General features: G+C 39.8%; 2 protein-coding genes across 14 annotated transcripts in view; one reads left to right on the top strand and one right to left on the bottom strand.

Annotated features, from left to right (window-relative positions):
- Nucleotides 1-9,660, bottom strand: part of LOC308614817 (ankyrin repeat domain-containing protein 26-like) — a 165,322-nt gene extending 155,662 nt beyond the window's left edge. For 3 of the 9 annotated variants that reach the window (XR_014015439.1, XM_081229577.1, XM_081229579.1), the window contains exons 1-3: nucleotides 9,253-9,657; nucleotides 988-1,102; nucleotides 652-825 (exon numbers count right to left, since the gene is read on the bottom strand). Coding sequence is in view for 8 of the 9 variants with exons in the window: in XM_081229577.1 (XP_081085703.1) it covers nucleotides 652-825; nucleotides 988-1,102; nucleotides 9,253-9,482 (519 nt within the window). In the remaining variant the exon portion in view is untranslated. Of the gene's footprint in view, nucleotides 1-651; nucleotides 826-987; nucleotides 1,103-9,252 lie in introns of all 9 variants that reach the window. The other 6 variants (XM_081229575.1, XM_081229576.1, XM_081229574.1 and 3 more) reach the window with 3 other exon arrangements.
- A 115-nt stretch (nucleotides 9,661-9,775) lies between these two features.
- The window catches only part of LOC308614818 (ankyrin repeat domain-containing protein 26-like), an 86,770-nt gene continuing 82,614 nt past the window's right edge, over nucleotides 9,776-13,931 (top strand). For 2 of the 5 annotated variants that reach the window (XM_081229581.1, XM_081229580.1), the window contains exons 1-2: nucleotides 9,776-9,926; nucleotides 12,275-12,421. The gene's annotated coding sequence lies outside the window, so the exon portion shown is untranslated. The remainder of the gene's footprint in view (nucleotides 9,927-12,274; nucleotides 12,422-13,931) is intronic. The other 3 variants (XM_081229584.1, XM_081229582.1, XM_081229583.1) reach the window with 2 other exon arrangements.

Raw genomic sequence — 13,931 nt, 5'->3', positions numbered from 1 at the left:
CCCAAAGAAAAAGCAGGAACAGCAGCTTCGCCATCACCTGCTCCCCATGCACAGCTACAACCCTGCTGAGGAGCCACCCGAGGCTGAGCGTGGAAGACCCCAAGGTGTACATGGTGGACCAAATGGCCACCAGCATAAGTGAACACCCTTGCTGGGTGTCAAAGACGACCTGCCCCACTTTCCCCGATCTTAGAACCTGGGGTCCTGGAGGGCTCAGGGCCTGCTGCCTGCCTGGCCACCGGCACTCACCCAGCTCTCCCTGCTGGGTACTGGGTCTCCTTCCTCCTCCCATCCATCCCCAACAGCACCCATTCCCTGAGCCCCTGCAAGCAGCCAGCCCCCACCTCACCTCACTCCCCCCAGATCTTTGTCTTGTGTGGGGTCTTGAGCCCACCACCCACTCCCAGGCATATCCTAAGGGGAAGATTTTCCTTCTGGGGTAGGAGGGTGGCTGGGAGACAGAATTGTGCTCTTTCTGTGAGCACCACCTTTCTCCAGCCCGTGACTTGGCTTTGGAGTTGTTTCCATGGTAACAGGGCCTGATGGGTGGTATTCAGTGTACATATTATTATAGATAAAACATCTGCAGCTAAAACAAACAAAAAAACAACCATGTATGGCAAATATTTTGTAAATATAGTTGAGCTATACCTTGTTGCTTGCTTCAATGTTGGCGTCATGTGAAAGCAGCTTTGCTGCGAGTGATATATTCTGATAAAGGGCAGCATAGTGGAGAGCAGTGTTGCCACTGACGTCCATGACATTTGGGTCGGCACCATGTTCCAGCAGAATAGTTGCACACTCCTCTTCCTGGCATTGTATGGCCTATAAGTGTTATGCCAAGAAACAGACTGTAAATTCTAGGAATTCAAAGTAAACATTCCAGAAGTTTCACCAATTCGTTATATTTAAATGAGATAAATCCATTTTTATTCTAAGTAGTTAAATCAAATCCATCTCACGTTGACATGGTTGGCTACTATGTACCTTCATCAGCGCTGTCCTGTTTTCGTTGTCACAGAGGTTAAGCTGGCATTTTCTCTCCACTAGGAGAGTTACCACTGCCGGATGGCCATTGGCACAGGCCAAATGGAGAGCAGTCCTACGAAACCGAGAGGAGTTTTTAGGAAATTAGTAGTGCACTATTTCAAAACATACAATTGTTCATGTAATTGAAAACATTTAATAGCATGCTATTCCTATCCCTTGAAAACAAATATTTAGTTTTCTTCTGGAGAAAGAACAATATATATTAGCTCTTCTTACTCTCCACATTAACGAAAGAACAACCTGCTTGAATAGAAAAAGCATGACCTTGAGATTCAGCTCAACTTGGGTTTGAATTTGACTTTAACTGTGTCACTTATTAGCTGTCACTTAGCCTTTCTGTGCCTCAATTTCCTCATCAACAAAATGGGGATAGAGCAGTAGTTACCTCACAGGACACCACTGTGATGCTTAAATGAGAACCCGTGCAAAGGGTTTAGAAGAGTTCCTCGCACAGATAACAGCTCAATAATTATTAGGTAATATTATCATAATTATTACTATTACTACTATTTTACAAGGGCAACATTTCAATTAAGTAAAAGGATATCATACCTCTTTTGAAGATATGTCTTGAGGACTAGAGAGAACACTGTACTTCAATGATTCTAATATGCTCACTTTCTCACATTTTAACATCTCTGACATTGGAATGAAATTTATAATTCACGATGTCTTACAACTATAATTGGTAGCATTTTTTGTTTGTTCAGTTCTCACTTTTCCTGTTGGTCTAATTATCATAACGTCTCTGTGCCTAAAGTTGCCATTTTTTTAAATTTAAGTATAGGTGATGTATAATATTATAAATTATGGAACTTCCCTGGTGGCTCAGTGGTGAAGAATCCACTTGTCAATGCAGGGGACACAGGTTCGAGCCCCGATCCCAGAAGATCCCACGTGCCACAAAGCAACTAAGCCCGTGCACCACAACTACTAAGCCTGCGCTCTAGAACCCGCGAGCCACAACTACTGAGCCCACACGCCTAGAGCCCGTGCTCCACAACAAGAGAAGCCACCACAATGAGAAGCCTGCACACCGCAAGGAAGAGTAGCCCCCGCTCGCCACAACTAGAGAAAGCCTGCGCACAGCAACGAAGAACCAACACAGCCAAAAATAAAAAAATAATAAAAAATAAAAATAAAAATTATATATTATAGGGGTACAACATAGTGATTCACAATTTTTAAAGGTTATATATTCCATTTATAGTTATTATAAAATATTGGCTATATTCCCCATGTTGTACGATATATCCTTGTAGCTTATTTTATACCTAATAGTTTGTACCTCTTAATCCCCTACCCTTATCTGGCCCCTCCTCCCTTTCCTCTCCCCACTGGTAACCACTAGTTTGTTCTCTATATCTGCGAGTTGGCAACATTTTAAAAAATTTCTTATTAATATATAAAATAGTGGGGCATCATGCAATTCATGGTTCCTTACATTAAATGAAATAATGATCTATATAACAGGTCTACTGCAGTTCTAGTCACACGGTTGGCACTTAAATAACTTTTAGTTCTTAAAGGCATGATGAGCAATACTGTAAATCACCTATACTTCAATTTTAAAAATGATAAAATAAATAATAAAATAAAATAATACAATAAAAGCAGCATGGGGAAAGAGAACTAAAATAACAAACAAAACAAGAATTTTTTAAAAAAGTAATTCTAACTCTGATTTTCAGGAAGCTTTAAGCCAAGGGAAATTCAGGATTCAAATGAATAGGGATGGCTCATTTTATTCAATATTTACATTTATAGATTGTGTGAAATCAGACATTTCCAATGATCAATATTAGTATTTAATACCATTATAAATGTTCAAAAGGACAAGTAAAGGTTACCTTTTACAATTTCCTACCTTCAGAAATGCTTCTGTTTGAAAGAAGGGAGCAAAGCTTCAATTGAGACGAAGCCTTAATACTTCAATTTTAAATTTCTCATCTTGCTCATGGGGGCAACATGAAGTTTTTAAGCATGAAAGGGTTCTGAGAGATAGATGCAGGGTCCTGAGTAGAAAACACGTGCTACATAATAGGTATTCAAGTTATATTTGATGAATAAATGGATTAAACAATGGATAAACATAACTGGAGAGTTCAATAATTTTTTAACATCTTTATTGGAGTATAATTGCTTTACAATGATTTATTAGTTTCTGCTGTATAATGAAGTGAAGCAGCTATATGTATACATATATCCCCATATCCCCTCCCTCTTGCATTCCCTCCCACCCTCCCTATCCCACCCCTCTAGGTGGTCACAAAGCACCGAGCTGATCTCCCAGGCGATGCAGCTGCTTCCCACTAGCTACCTATTTTACATTTAGTACTGTATATATGTCACTGCTACTCTCTCACTTCGTCCCAGCCTAATCTTCCCCTTTGCTTGTGTTCTCAAGTTCATTCTCTATGTCTGTGTCTTTACTCCTGTCCTGTTCCTAGGTTCATCAGAACCTTTTTTTTTTTTTTTTAGATTCCATATCTATGTGTTAGAACATGGTATTTGTTTTCCTCTTTCTGGCTTACTTCACTCTGTATGACAGACTCTAGGTCCATCCACCTCACTACAAATAACTCAATTTCGTTTCTTTTTATGGCTGAGTAATATTCCATTGTATATATGTGCCACATCTTCTTTATCCATTCATCTGTCGATGGACACTTAGGTTGCTTCCATGTCTTGTCTATTGTAAATAGTGCTGCAATGAACATTGTGGTGTGTGACTCTTTTTGAATTATGGTTTTCTCAGGGTATATGCCCAGAAGTGGGATTGCTGGATTGTATGGTAGCTCTATTTTTAGTTTTTTAAGGAACCTCCATATTGTTCTCCATAGTGGCTGTATCAATTTACATTCCCACCAACAGTGCAGAAGGGTTCCCTTTTCCCCACACCCTCTCCAGCATTTATTGTTTGTAGATTTTTGATGATGGCCATTCTGACCAGTGTGAGGTGATATCTCATTGCAGTTTTGATTTGCATTTCTCTAATGATTAGTGATGTTGGGCATCTTTTCATGTGTTTGTTGGCAATCTGTATATCTTCTTTGGAGAAATGGCTATTTAGGTCTTCTGCCCATTTTTGGATTGGGTTATTTGTCTTTTTGATATTGAGCTGCATGAGCTGCTTGTATATTTTGGAGATTAGTCATTTGTCAGTTGCTTCATTTGCAAATATTTTCTCCCATTCTGAGGATTGTCTTTTCATCTATTTTATGGTTTCCTTTGCTGTGCAAAAACTTTTAAGTTTCATCAGGTCCCATTTGTTTATTTTTGTTTTTATTTCCATTTCTCTAGGAGGTGAGTCAAAAAGGATCTTGCTGTGATTGATGTCATAGAGTGTTCTGCCTATGTTTTCCTCTAAGAGTTTTAGAGGAATTTCATTCCTCTAATTTCATTCTTTTACATGTAGCTGTCCAGTTTCCCCAACACCACTTACTGAAGAGGCTGTCTTTTCTCCATTGTATATTCTTGCCTCCTTTATCAAAGATAAGGTGACCATATGTGCGTGGGTTTATCTCTGGGCCTTCTATCCTGTTCCAGTGGTCTATATTTCTATTTTTGTACCAGTACCATACTGTCTTGATTACTGTAGCTTTGTAGTATAGTCTGAAGTCAGGGAGCCTGATTCCTCCAGCTCCATTTTTCTTTCTCAAGATTGCTTTGGCTCTTCAGGATCTTTTGTGTTTCCATAGAAATGGTGAAATTTTTTGTTCTAGTTCTGTGAAAAATGCCAGTGGTAGTTTGATAGGGGTTGCATTGAAACTGTAGTTTGCTTTGGGTAGTATAGTCATTTTCACAATGTTGATTCATCCAATCCAAGAACATGGTATCTCTCTCCATCTGTTTGTGTCATCTTTAATTTCTTTCATGAGTGTCTTATAGTTTTCTGCATACAGGTCTTTTGTCTCCTTAGGTAGGTTTATTCCTAGGTATTTTATTCTTTTTGTTGCAATGGTAAATGGAAGTGTTTCCTTAATTTCTCTTTCAGATTTTTCATCATTAGTGTTTAGGAATGCAAGAGATTTCTGTACATTAATTTTGTATCCTGCTACTTTACCAAACTCATTGATTAGCTCCAGTAGTTTTCTGGTAGCATCTTCAGGATTCTCTATGTATAGTATCATGTCATCTGCAAACAGTGACAGCTTTAATTCTTCTTTTCCGATTTGGATTCCTTTTATTTCTTTTTCTTCTCTGATTGCTGTGGCTAAAACTTCCAAAACTATGTTGAATAACAGTGGTGAGAGTGGGCAACCTTGTCTTGTTCCTGATTTTAGACGAAACGGTTTAAGTTTTTCACCATTGAGAACAATGTTGGCTGTGGGTTTGTCATATATGGCCTTTATTATGTTGAGGTAAGTTCCCTCTATGCCTACTTTCTGGAGAGTTTTTATCATAAACAGGTGTTGAATTTTGTCAAAAATTCATCTACTGAGATCATCATATGGTTTTTATTCTTCAGTTTGTTAATATGGTGCATCACATTGATTGGTGTATACTGAAGAATCCTTGCATTCCTGGGATAAACCCCACTTGATCATGGTGTACGATACTTTTAATGTGCTGCTGGATTCTGTTTGTGAGGTGTTTTTTGAGAATGTTTGCATCTACGTTCATCAGTGATATTGGTCTTCAGTTTTCTTTTTTTGTTACATCTTTGTCTAGTTTTGGTATCAGGGTGATGGTGGCCTTGTAGAATGAGTTTGGGAGTGTTCCCCCCTCTGCTGTACTTTGGAAGAGTTTGAGAAGGACAGGTGTTATCTCTGCTGTAAATGTTTGATGGAATTCTCCTGTGAAGCCACCTGGTCCTGGGCTTTTACTTGTTGGAAGATTTTTTTTTTTTTTTAGTGGTACGCAGGCCTCTCACTGCTGTGGCCTCTCCCGTTGTGGAGCACAGGCTCCGGACGCGCAGGCTCAGTGGCCATGGCTCACGGGCCTAGCCGCTCCGCGGCATGTGGGATCTTCCCGGACCGGGGCACGAACCCGTGTTCCCTGCATCGGCAGGTGGAATCTCAACCACTGCGCCACCAGGGAAGCCCTGTTGGAAGACTTTTAATCACAGTTTCAATTTCAGTGCTTGTGATTGGTCTGTTTATATTTTCTATTTCTTCCTGGTTAAATCTTGGAAGGTTGTGCTTTTCTAAGAATTTGTCCATTTCTTCCAGGTTGTCCATTTTATTGGCATATAGTTGCTTGTAGTAATCTCTCATGATTCTTTGTATTTCTAATGTCAGTTGTTACTTTGGAGAGTTCGATATTTTTAAAGAAAACTTTTGGGAAGTAAAGCAATACTTTTGCAATAGTAATAATCATTTACATTTGTATTTTTCATTTTGTATTCTCATAAGGACACAACTAAAACTCTAATAAACTTTTTCAATAGTAATAATCACCACTTACATTAACTATTTTTTATTTTCATAAGACTGCAATAAAGTAAAATGATTAATCTCTAATCATTTACATATTATAGGTAATAAAGCTACACAAAATCAAAAACGTGTATATAGCGAAATATATACCTAGTAAAATCTACAGGCATGGATAAAAAGATTCCCTTTACTTCTGAAGAGGTTAAAAGTTGTCAGAAGATACCAATCCTTGAAAAACTTCCAACAAAATAGAAAGTGAGAAATTATTATTATCTGTACAAGATTCATATTCCTGATCTCTCCCAGGATTATTTCACTAATACTAAACATTTACTAGAATTTTTGTACATGTTCACTGTAGAAATCACAGATATTTTTAAAAGGAAAAGAAAGCTTCACTTATAATACAAGTGCTCAGAAATAACAAAAATTATCATATTTTTGTACATATTTTTGTCTAAGATAAGACCATAGTCTTCTTGTGTTTATATATAATGAAATTGATTTTTTTCTCAATATTCTACCAAAGTACATCTCTGCAGGTCAACATACATCTGTTATCTATGCCACCTTCAATGGTCACATATTACTCCATACCAGATACACTGCAATTTATTTATAAAATCCTTTGAGTTCGTCTTAATACATTGCTATTTTAAGCAGTGTTGAGAACAACAAATTATATGTTACCTATCTCTAATTTATCTCTAATTATTTACCTCTGATTTGTATAAAGAGAATTGATGTGTAAAGGGAATACACATTTTTAAATGTGGTACTTATCACCAAATTGCCTATTTGAAAAGTCAAAAGCAACTCAGACTTTAAACAGCAGTATAAGTACCACTGCTCTTCATCTTCACAAACTTTGTGAAGGGAAAATCGTTTTTCATTCCTCTTTAACTTAAATTCCTTTTCTTACCAGAAATGCTAACTTTTTTTCCTATATCCTTTGGTCACTTATGGATATGCAAAAAAGTACGTTGCTCAATTTCAAATTAGAGTTTCTTTCCCCTTACTGATTTCAAAGAATTCTCTGTAAAGTGAAGATATGTTTTCTTGCCTGATACAAATACGTTGATATATTTTAAAAGCTCATTGTCTTTTATTTTGTTAATCTTCTTTTCTGATCTACAGAGGGTTTTAATTTTTTAATGTTGTTAAATCAACCTCCAGAATTCTTGCTTTTGAAGTCATTCTTAGGAAGGTCTTTGTCAGCACAAAAAAAAATGTATAAATAGGAATTTTGTTTTCTTCTGGTCGTTTTCTCACTTTGTATATTTAAAATTTTTGATCTGTACTCCATCTGAAACTTATTTTGTGAGATAAAAATCTAGTTACTTTTCTCTAAATAGTTAGCAGTTTACTCCTGCACCATTTACAAACAATTTATTTTTTCCTTCTAATATGAAATGTCATCAGTTCAAGTTCTAAAGTCTTACATATATTAGGGTGTTTGGGCATTTTCTATTCTGTTCCATTCACTTATCTGTCTTTTCAGTTGTTAGTAAATGAATAATTTGTGGGAACTTACAGCACATTTTGATATCTAGAAGGGCAAATCTTTGTCTACTACATAAAACTTTTAATTTCATCACAAGAAATAAAGCATGTGTAACTCAAAAATTTTTAAACCACCCTATGCCTATTTGGTTTAAATATGGGAAGACCATACATTTTAAGAAAATGAGTCTTCCTATTCAAGGACACAACCATTTTCCCACTTCAAAGCTGTCTTCTAAGGTCCTTCAGTAGAGAACATATATACATAGGTGTACACTGATATAAAACGGATACTGCAGGCTTCCCTGCTGGCACAGAGGTTAAGAATCCGCCTGCCAATGCAGGGGACACAGGTTTGAGCCCTGGTCAGGGAAGATCCCACGTATTGTGGAGCAACTAAGCCCGTGTGCCACAAATACTGAGCCTGCGCTCTAGAGCCCACAAACCACAACTACTGAGCCCGCATGCCACAACTACTGAAGTCTGCACACCTACAGCCTGTGCTCCACAACAACAGAAGTCACCCCAATGAGAAGCCCACGCACTGCAACGAACAGTAGCCCCCACTCGCTGCAACTAGAGAAAGCCCACGTGCAGCAGTGAAGACCCAGCACAGCCAAAAATAAATAAATTAAAATAAATAAATTTTTTTAAAAAATAATCCGTCTGCTAATGCAGGGGACATGTGTTCGAGCCCTGGTCCAGGAAGATCCCACATGCTGCAGAGACACTAAGCCCATGGGCCACAACTACTGAGACTGCGCTCTAGAGCCGGCAAGCCACAACTACCTAGCCCACGTTCCACATCTACTGAGCCCACGTTCCACAACTAACTGAGCTCGCGCGCCTAGAGCCCGTGCTCCACAACAAGAGAAGCCACCACAATGAGAAGCCCGTGCACGGCAATGAAGACCCAACACAGCAATAAATAAATTATTTTTTTAAAAAGATACGGGATTGTATCTGAGGAATTTTTAGTCCAGAAGTTGATCTGTCATGAGAATTATTTTCCTCATTATGCACTTCTCTGTAACATATAACATTACGGTATAAAAATGTGTACATTAAAAATAAGATGCTGTTCATGTTTAATTTCGTTTCTGTGATTACTGACATTCAGCCAAATGACTTTAAAACTGTCAGTAAAGTCCTCTATAAGGGGAATCATGAGCGGGTCCGAAACCAGCTAAGGCTTTTGCTGCCTATAAAGTCTGCGGGGTGCGGGACCCCACGTAGGTGTCCACGAGCCTCGGAGGGGAAACTGACAGCAGGGGCCCCACCCAGGCCCGCCCCGCCTCCTCCCGCCCGCCCCGGTTACCTGTTCATCTTGTCCCTGTCGTTCAAGCCATTCTTCCCAAGCAACAGAATCTGCTGCACTTTGGCTACGTTGCCCACGCTGGCAGCTTTGTGGACCTTCCCGAGATCCTTGCGTCGGATGTGGTACTCGGGCCGGGAGTTGACCCGATTACCGCTCTCTCTCCGCGGGCTGGTGGAGGAGCCGAAGAGCGACTCACCCTTCTTACTTCCGAAGCCAAAAATCTTCTTCATCGCAGAGCCTACACGCTTCAGACACACCTCACCTCCCCCTCGGCTTCTCACAGTCTCCTGAGCCTAACACTAGCGGTACAGATAAGCCAACGCGGTCTAGCCACAACATCCCAGCTGGGAAGCTCCGCGGTTTCTCATCTTTCAGCCCAGAATAACCGTAGCCAAGCGATACAGCTAAACACAGTGCGCGTGCGCGCCTTGTAAGACGGCGTCACTGCGCTTGCGCACAGAGGCACGGAGCGCAGGAGTGCCCAGTGCGCATGTGCGAGGTCCAACCGTCACAAATCTCTGCGATTGTTTGTGGGACGCGCTGGGTTGTTTTCCAACGATGGTGCGAGCTGGCTGGGCGTTTCTGGACATTTGCAAATTTTAGAATCTCCCGTGAGAGAGTCGTCTTCGCATGCGACTGGGGCTAGAGTGGCGTGGAGCTTCAGGATGCAGAAAGTCTCGTCCCCCAGAGAGCTCCCCTAAAAATACTCTGTAAATCTCCTTATCCCTCAGTTTATTCCTTTCCACATCCCTCTGGGCCCCAGGCTTTCTCCATGGAATTTAACAGATGTAAGTACAGAAAGCTGTTTTCATGGTTCCAGAGATTGTGGCGACAGGTGTCATCAAGTGCAAACTTAGGAGAAACCAACGCAGTTTCTCCAGATGAAATGAAGACGCGTTTCCGCGTGCCTCCTGACCCTCCCCTGTGGCCCAGCGTTCCGTCTGCACATTTTCTTCACCTATATTTTAGTTTTTGCTTTTATTTTCCCCTAATTAAGTCTCTAAATTCAAGATTTATTTTGGAGCATGGTGTAACATATGAGAACTTTTAAAAAAATGGTTATCCACTTGTCCCAAACAATCCATCTTTCCTCACCTAGTTTACCCCTTAATCTTACATTTAATTCTCGGATGTTTTTTCTGTTTCTGGGTTTTCCATTCTGGTCTGCTTCTTCTAGCGTCAGTAGTGTGTAAAATAGAAATATCTATTACAGGTCCAAGGTTTCCCTCCTTAGTCTTCCTTTTCAGTATTCTCTTGGAAATGTTTACCTCTACATTATTTGAGATGAATTTTTAATCACTATGCCAAGCTAAAGAGAGATCTTAGTGAGATTTTGATTGTAATTAGGTGAAGAGAATTTTAACTGAGAATCAGTCTCTTGTATCAGTGTATCCAGGTACATGTTATGTCTCTCAATTTGTCTTATTTTATGTCCTTCATTAGCCTTTGGTAGCTTTTTTCATTATGTAAATCCTGTACACTTCTTGATATATCTGTATCTGGGCGCTTTTTTTTTGTAATGGTATATTATTCTTTCATTATAATTTGTAAACGATTATTGTTTGATATCTGTGTATTCGTTTGACAACAAGAGTGAAGAACTTTTTTAAGCTATAATTTTGTAACAGGAGAAAGAGTTGATAGTTTCTGGCAGTACTTAAGGAAGGCACAAACTGGTTGGTATAGATTGAAGAATATTGAAGAATAGTATGCAGGTGAAAAAAATCAAGTAGAATGCAAACAAGTATTCTGTTTTTTATTGAAGTATAAGATCGTTGCTACAAATTTAAAAAATCAATATAGCTAAATTTCCCTAAAATTCTATTAGCCAAATTTTTCAGTAATTAGCTAACTAATAGGGACATCTAACTTTCGTGTTTCCTCTTAATAGTCTCTTTGCTCCTTTGCTTTATCCACCCAAATCTGTTTCCCACTCCTAAATCTAATCATCATAGTGACCTTATGGAATCTTATCTCCATTGTTATGAAACCTCTTATGCTTTATCCTTGTCCCATATCTTTAAAATTTCCCAAACTTTAAATAATCTTTTCCCTTGCTTCCATCTTTCTCTATCTGCAATTTGTGTTTCCATCTTTATTCCATTTCTTAGGAATAAAGCAAAATAGGTTGACTCCATACTCCATACTGGTAGAAACAGGCGACTGTATACAGAAACTCCTTTTAATGTAGTACTTGATCCAGTAATTATACAATTACTGTAATTATACAGTTACAATACAATTAAACCAAACCTGGTATTGTGGGTGAAACAGACAGAAGCAGAAGCAGGCTCACAACAACAGTTAATACAAAACCAGCTATCCCAAAACTCAGCAGGTTCCTATTACATTTGTTGATGATTTCAAGATCAAAATCATGTTAATGATTTTAAGAATTTTGATTAACCAAATTAAAAAGTAACAGATACCACCATTGCACAAGATGCACCAGCAAAATTTGAAAGTTTGGCAGCCATATTTTACAGCAAGACAAATGCGTAGATATTAATTTAGGTACTTATTCTTCAGAGGCCGTTTAATGCCATTTTGTGCTTTGTAGGTTGAATGATTTGACAACAAATTGCTTGGAATTAGTGACTCAGAAGTCAGGTGTCCAGACCTTCAGCAGAAATTGCTGCTGGGGGAATTCCCTGGAGGTCCAGAGGTTAGGACTCCTCGCTTCCACTGCAGTAAGCACGAGTTCCATCCCTGGTTGGGGAACGCGGCACAGCCAAAAAAAAAGAAAGAAAGAAAGAAAGCAATTGTGCCGAAAAACTCTCGAGAGAGGCAGGGTCCCTGTTGAAGTGATAGCTGGTTCCAGGACAGTGTCTTCACTGGTGAAAGAGCAATGAACAAAAACAAAACAAAAAACAAACAAAAAAACATTTCTCAGGTCTATCCAGCTTAGCTGCACCAAATGGTTTTGATGTGTGTGACTGGTTTCAACTCTGATCACCCACAATTTTCTTCCTATAATAGCCCAACCAGAGAATAATCTTTTGTCCTCTATTTGTCTCCGCAGTACGCCCCAGTGTGACCTATGAGACCAGTAAAGGCTCCCTATTGTGACATCTGAAGAAGACTCTGACACTTGCTGATGCAGCCTGGAATGAGGGTCAAAGACACTACCAGGCTGTAGGGAGATAAGAACCACACACCAGGACTCCAGGTAGGTTGTCAAGATTTGGTTGACTCTAGTGTTTCTGTATAGACCAGAGATACTCCAGGGGTATATGCTAGGCCAACTCTGAACTTCTGTATGTCCTTGTCAAATGCTACCTGGATCCCCAAGCACTTGAAAGCTAAGATTCCCAGATTTCTTTGCAAACAGATGCCCTCTAGAAAGTTGTTGCTCGGGGACTTCCCTGGTGGTCCAGGGGTTAAGATTTCACGCTCCCAGTGCCAGGGGCCCAGGTTCGATCCCTGGTCAGGGAACTAGATGCCACATGCTGCAACTAAAAGAGCCCAAGTGCTGCCAACTAAGACCTGGCACAGCCAAATAAATAAATAAATTTTTTTAAGTAAAGTTGTTGCTTAGAGCTCCCATGCCTATCTAAGACTCAAATAATGCCCTGGTGGTTTCCTGCATATTTATTTAATAATTATTTATTTAATATTTATTTAACATATGTTAATGGAATTAATTATGTCAGAGTAATACCTGTTTTATGATGAAAAACATGTTATGGATGCCTTAACAAATTCAGGTGGATCCAGTGTAATCACAAGGGTCCTTCATATGTGGAAGGAGGAGGCAGGAGTGTCAGAATGATGTGAGAAAGACTCGACAGGTCATTGCTGGCTTTGAAGATGGAAGGGGCCACAAACCAAGGAATACAGGTGGCCTCTACAAGTCGGAAAAGACAAGAAAACTAATTGTCCTCTAGAACCTCCAGAAAGGAATGCAGCCTTGATGTTAGCTCAGTGAGAATCATTTCAGACCTCTGACCTCCAGAACTATACTATAAATATGTGTGGTTTTAAGCCACGAAATTTGTGGTAATATGTTAAGTGGCCATAGCAAATTATGGAGGGAGGGAGCTAGGAAGAATGGAAGAAGTGAAGATAGAGGGCAACAAAGAGGACTGGGTAGAGAGAGTCTAAAACTGCAGCACAGTTCTAACAATATTTCTGGCCAGGCCAAAGGGGAATCCTGGAGCCAAAGTCATATGATAAATAAATCCTGCATCTTCCAGGAGTTGGCCTGTATTTTACCCCTATTGTGGGTACAGTGGCTGGGAGCAGTCGTGAGAAGCATGGGCATAGGACAGATGCAGACATGGATCCAGAAGGACAGCTGCTGGGGCTGTCAGTCTACTATGTGTCCCAAGTAGGTTCCCCAGTTTGTCCAGGACTAGGGCATTCTTGGGACACAGGACTATCAGTGATAAAACCAAGACAGTCCTGGGAAAACTGGCATGGTTGGTTACCCTGTCCCTAGCACTGGAGACCTGATCTGAGCATTTTCGTGCCCAACATACCCCTCATCTCTGTGGCCCCCTTAGGATAATTTCTGCTTATCATGGCAGTTTATAGCTGGAAAAAATTTTCACCCTCTTCCTACCTTCGCTACCTAGCCAGAGTAGACACCATCTGTGACTCCTGAGATTCCATAGGCAAACTGGGGTGTTTGTAACTTTTCTTTGTAACTCTCAAACATTGAAACTCACTAGGAATGC

The sequence above is a fragment of the Mesoplodon bidens genome (assembly GCF_964165515.1).
Source record: "Mesoplodon bidens genome assembly, chromosome: 3".
NCBI classification, from domain to species: domain Eukaryota; kingdom Metazoa; phylum Chordata; class Mammalia; order Artiodactyla; family Ziphiidae; genus Mesoplodon; species Mesoplodon bidens.
The sequence above is the reverse complement of the archived record's forward strand: the minus strand, read 5'-3'. Positions and strand labels throughout refer to the sequence as shown.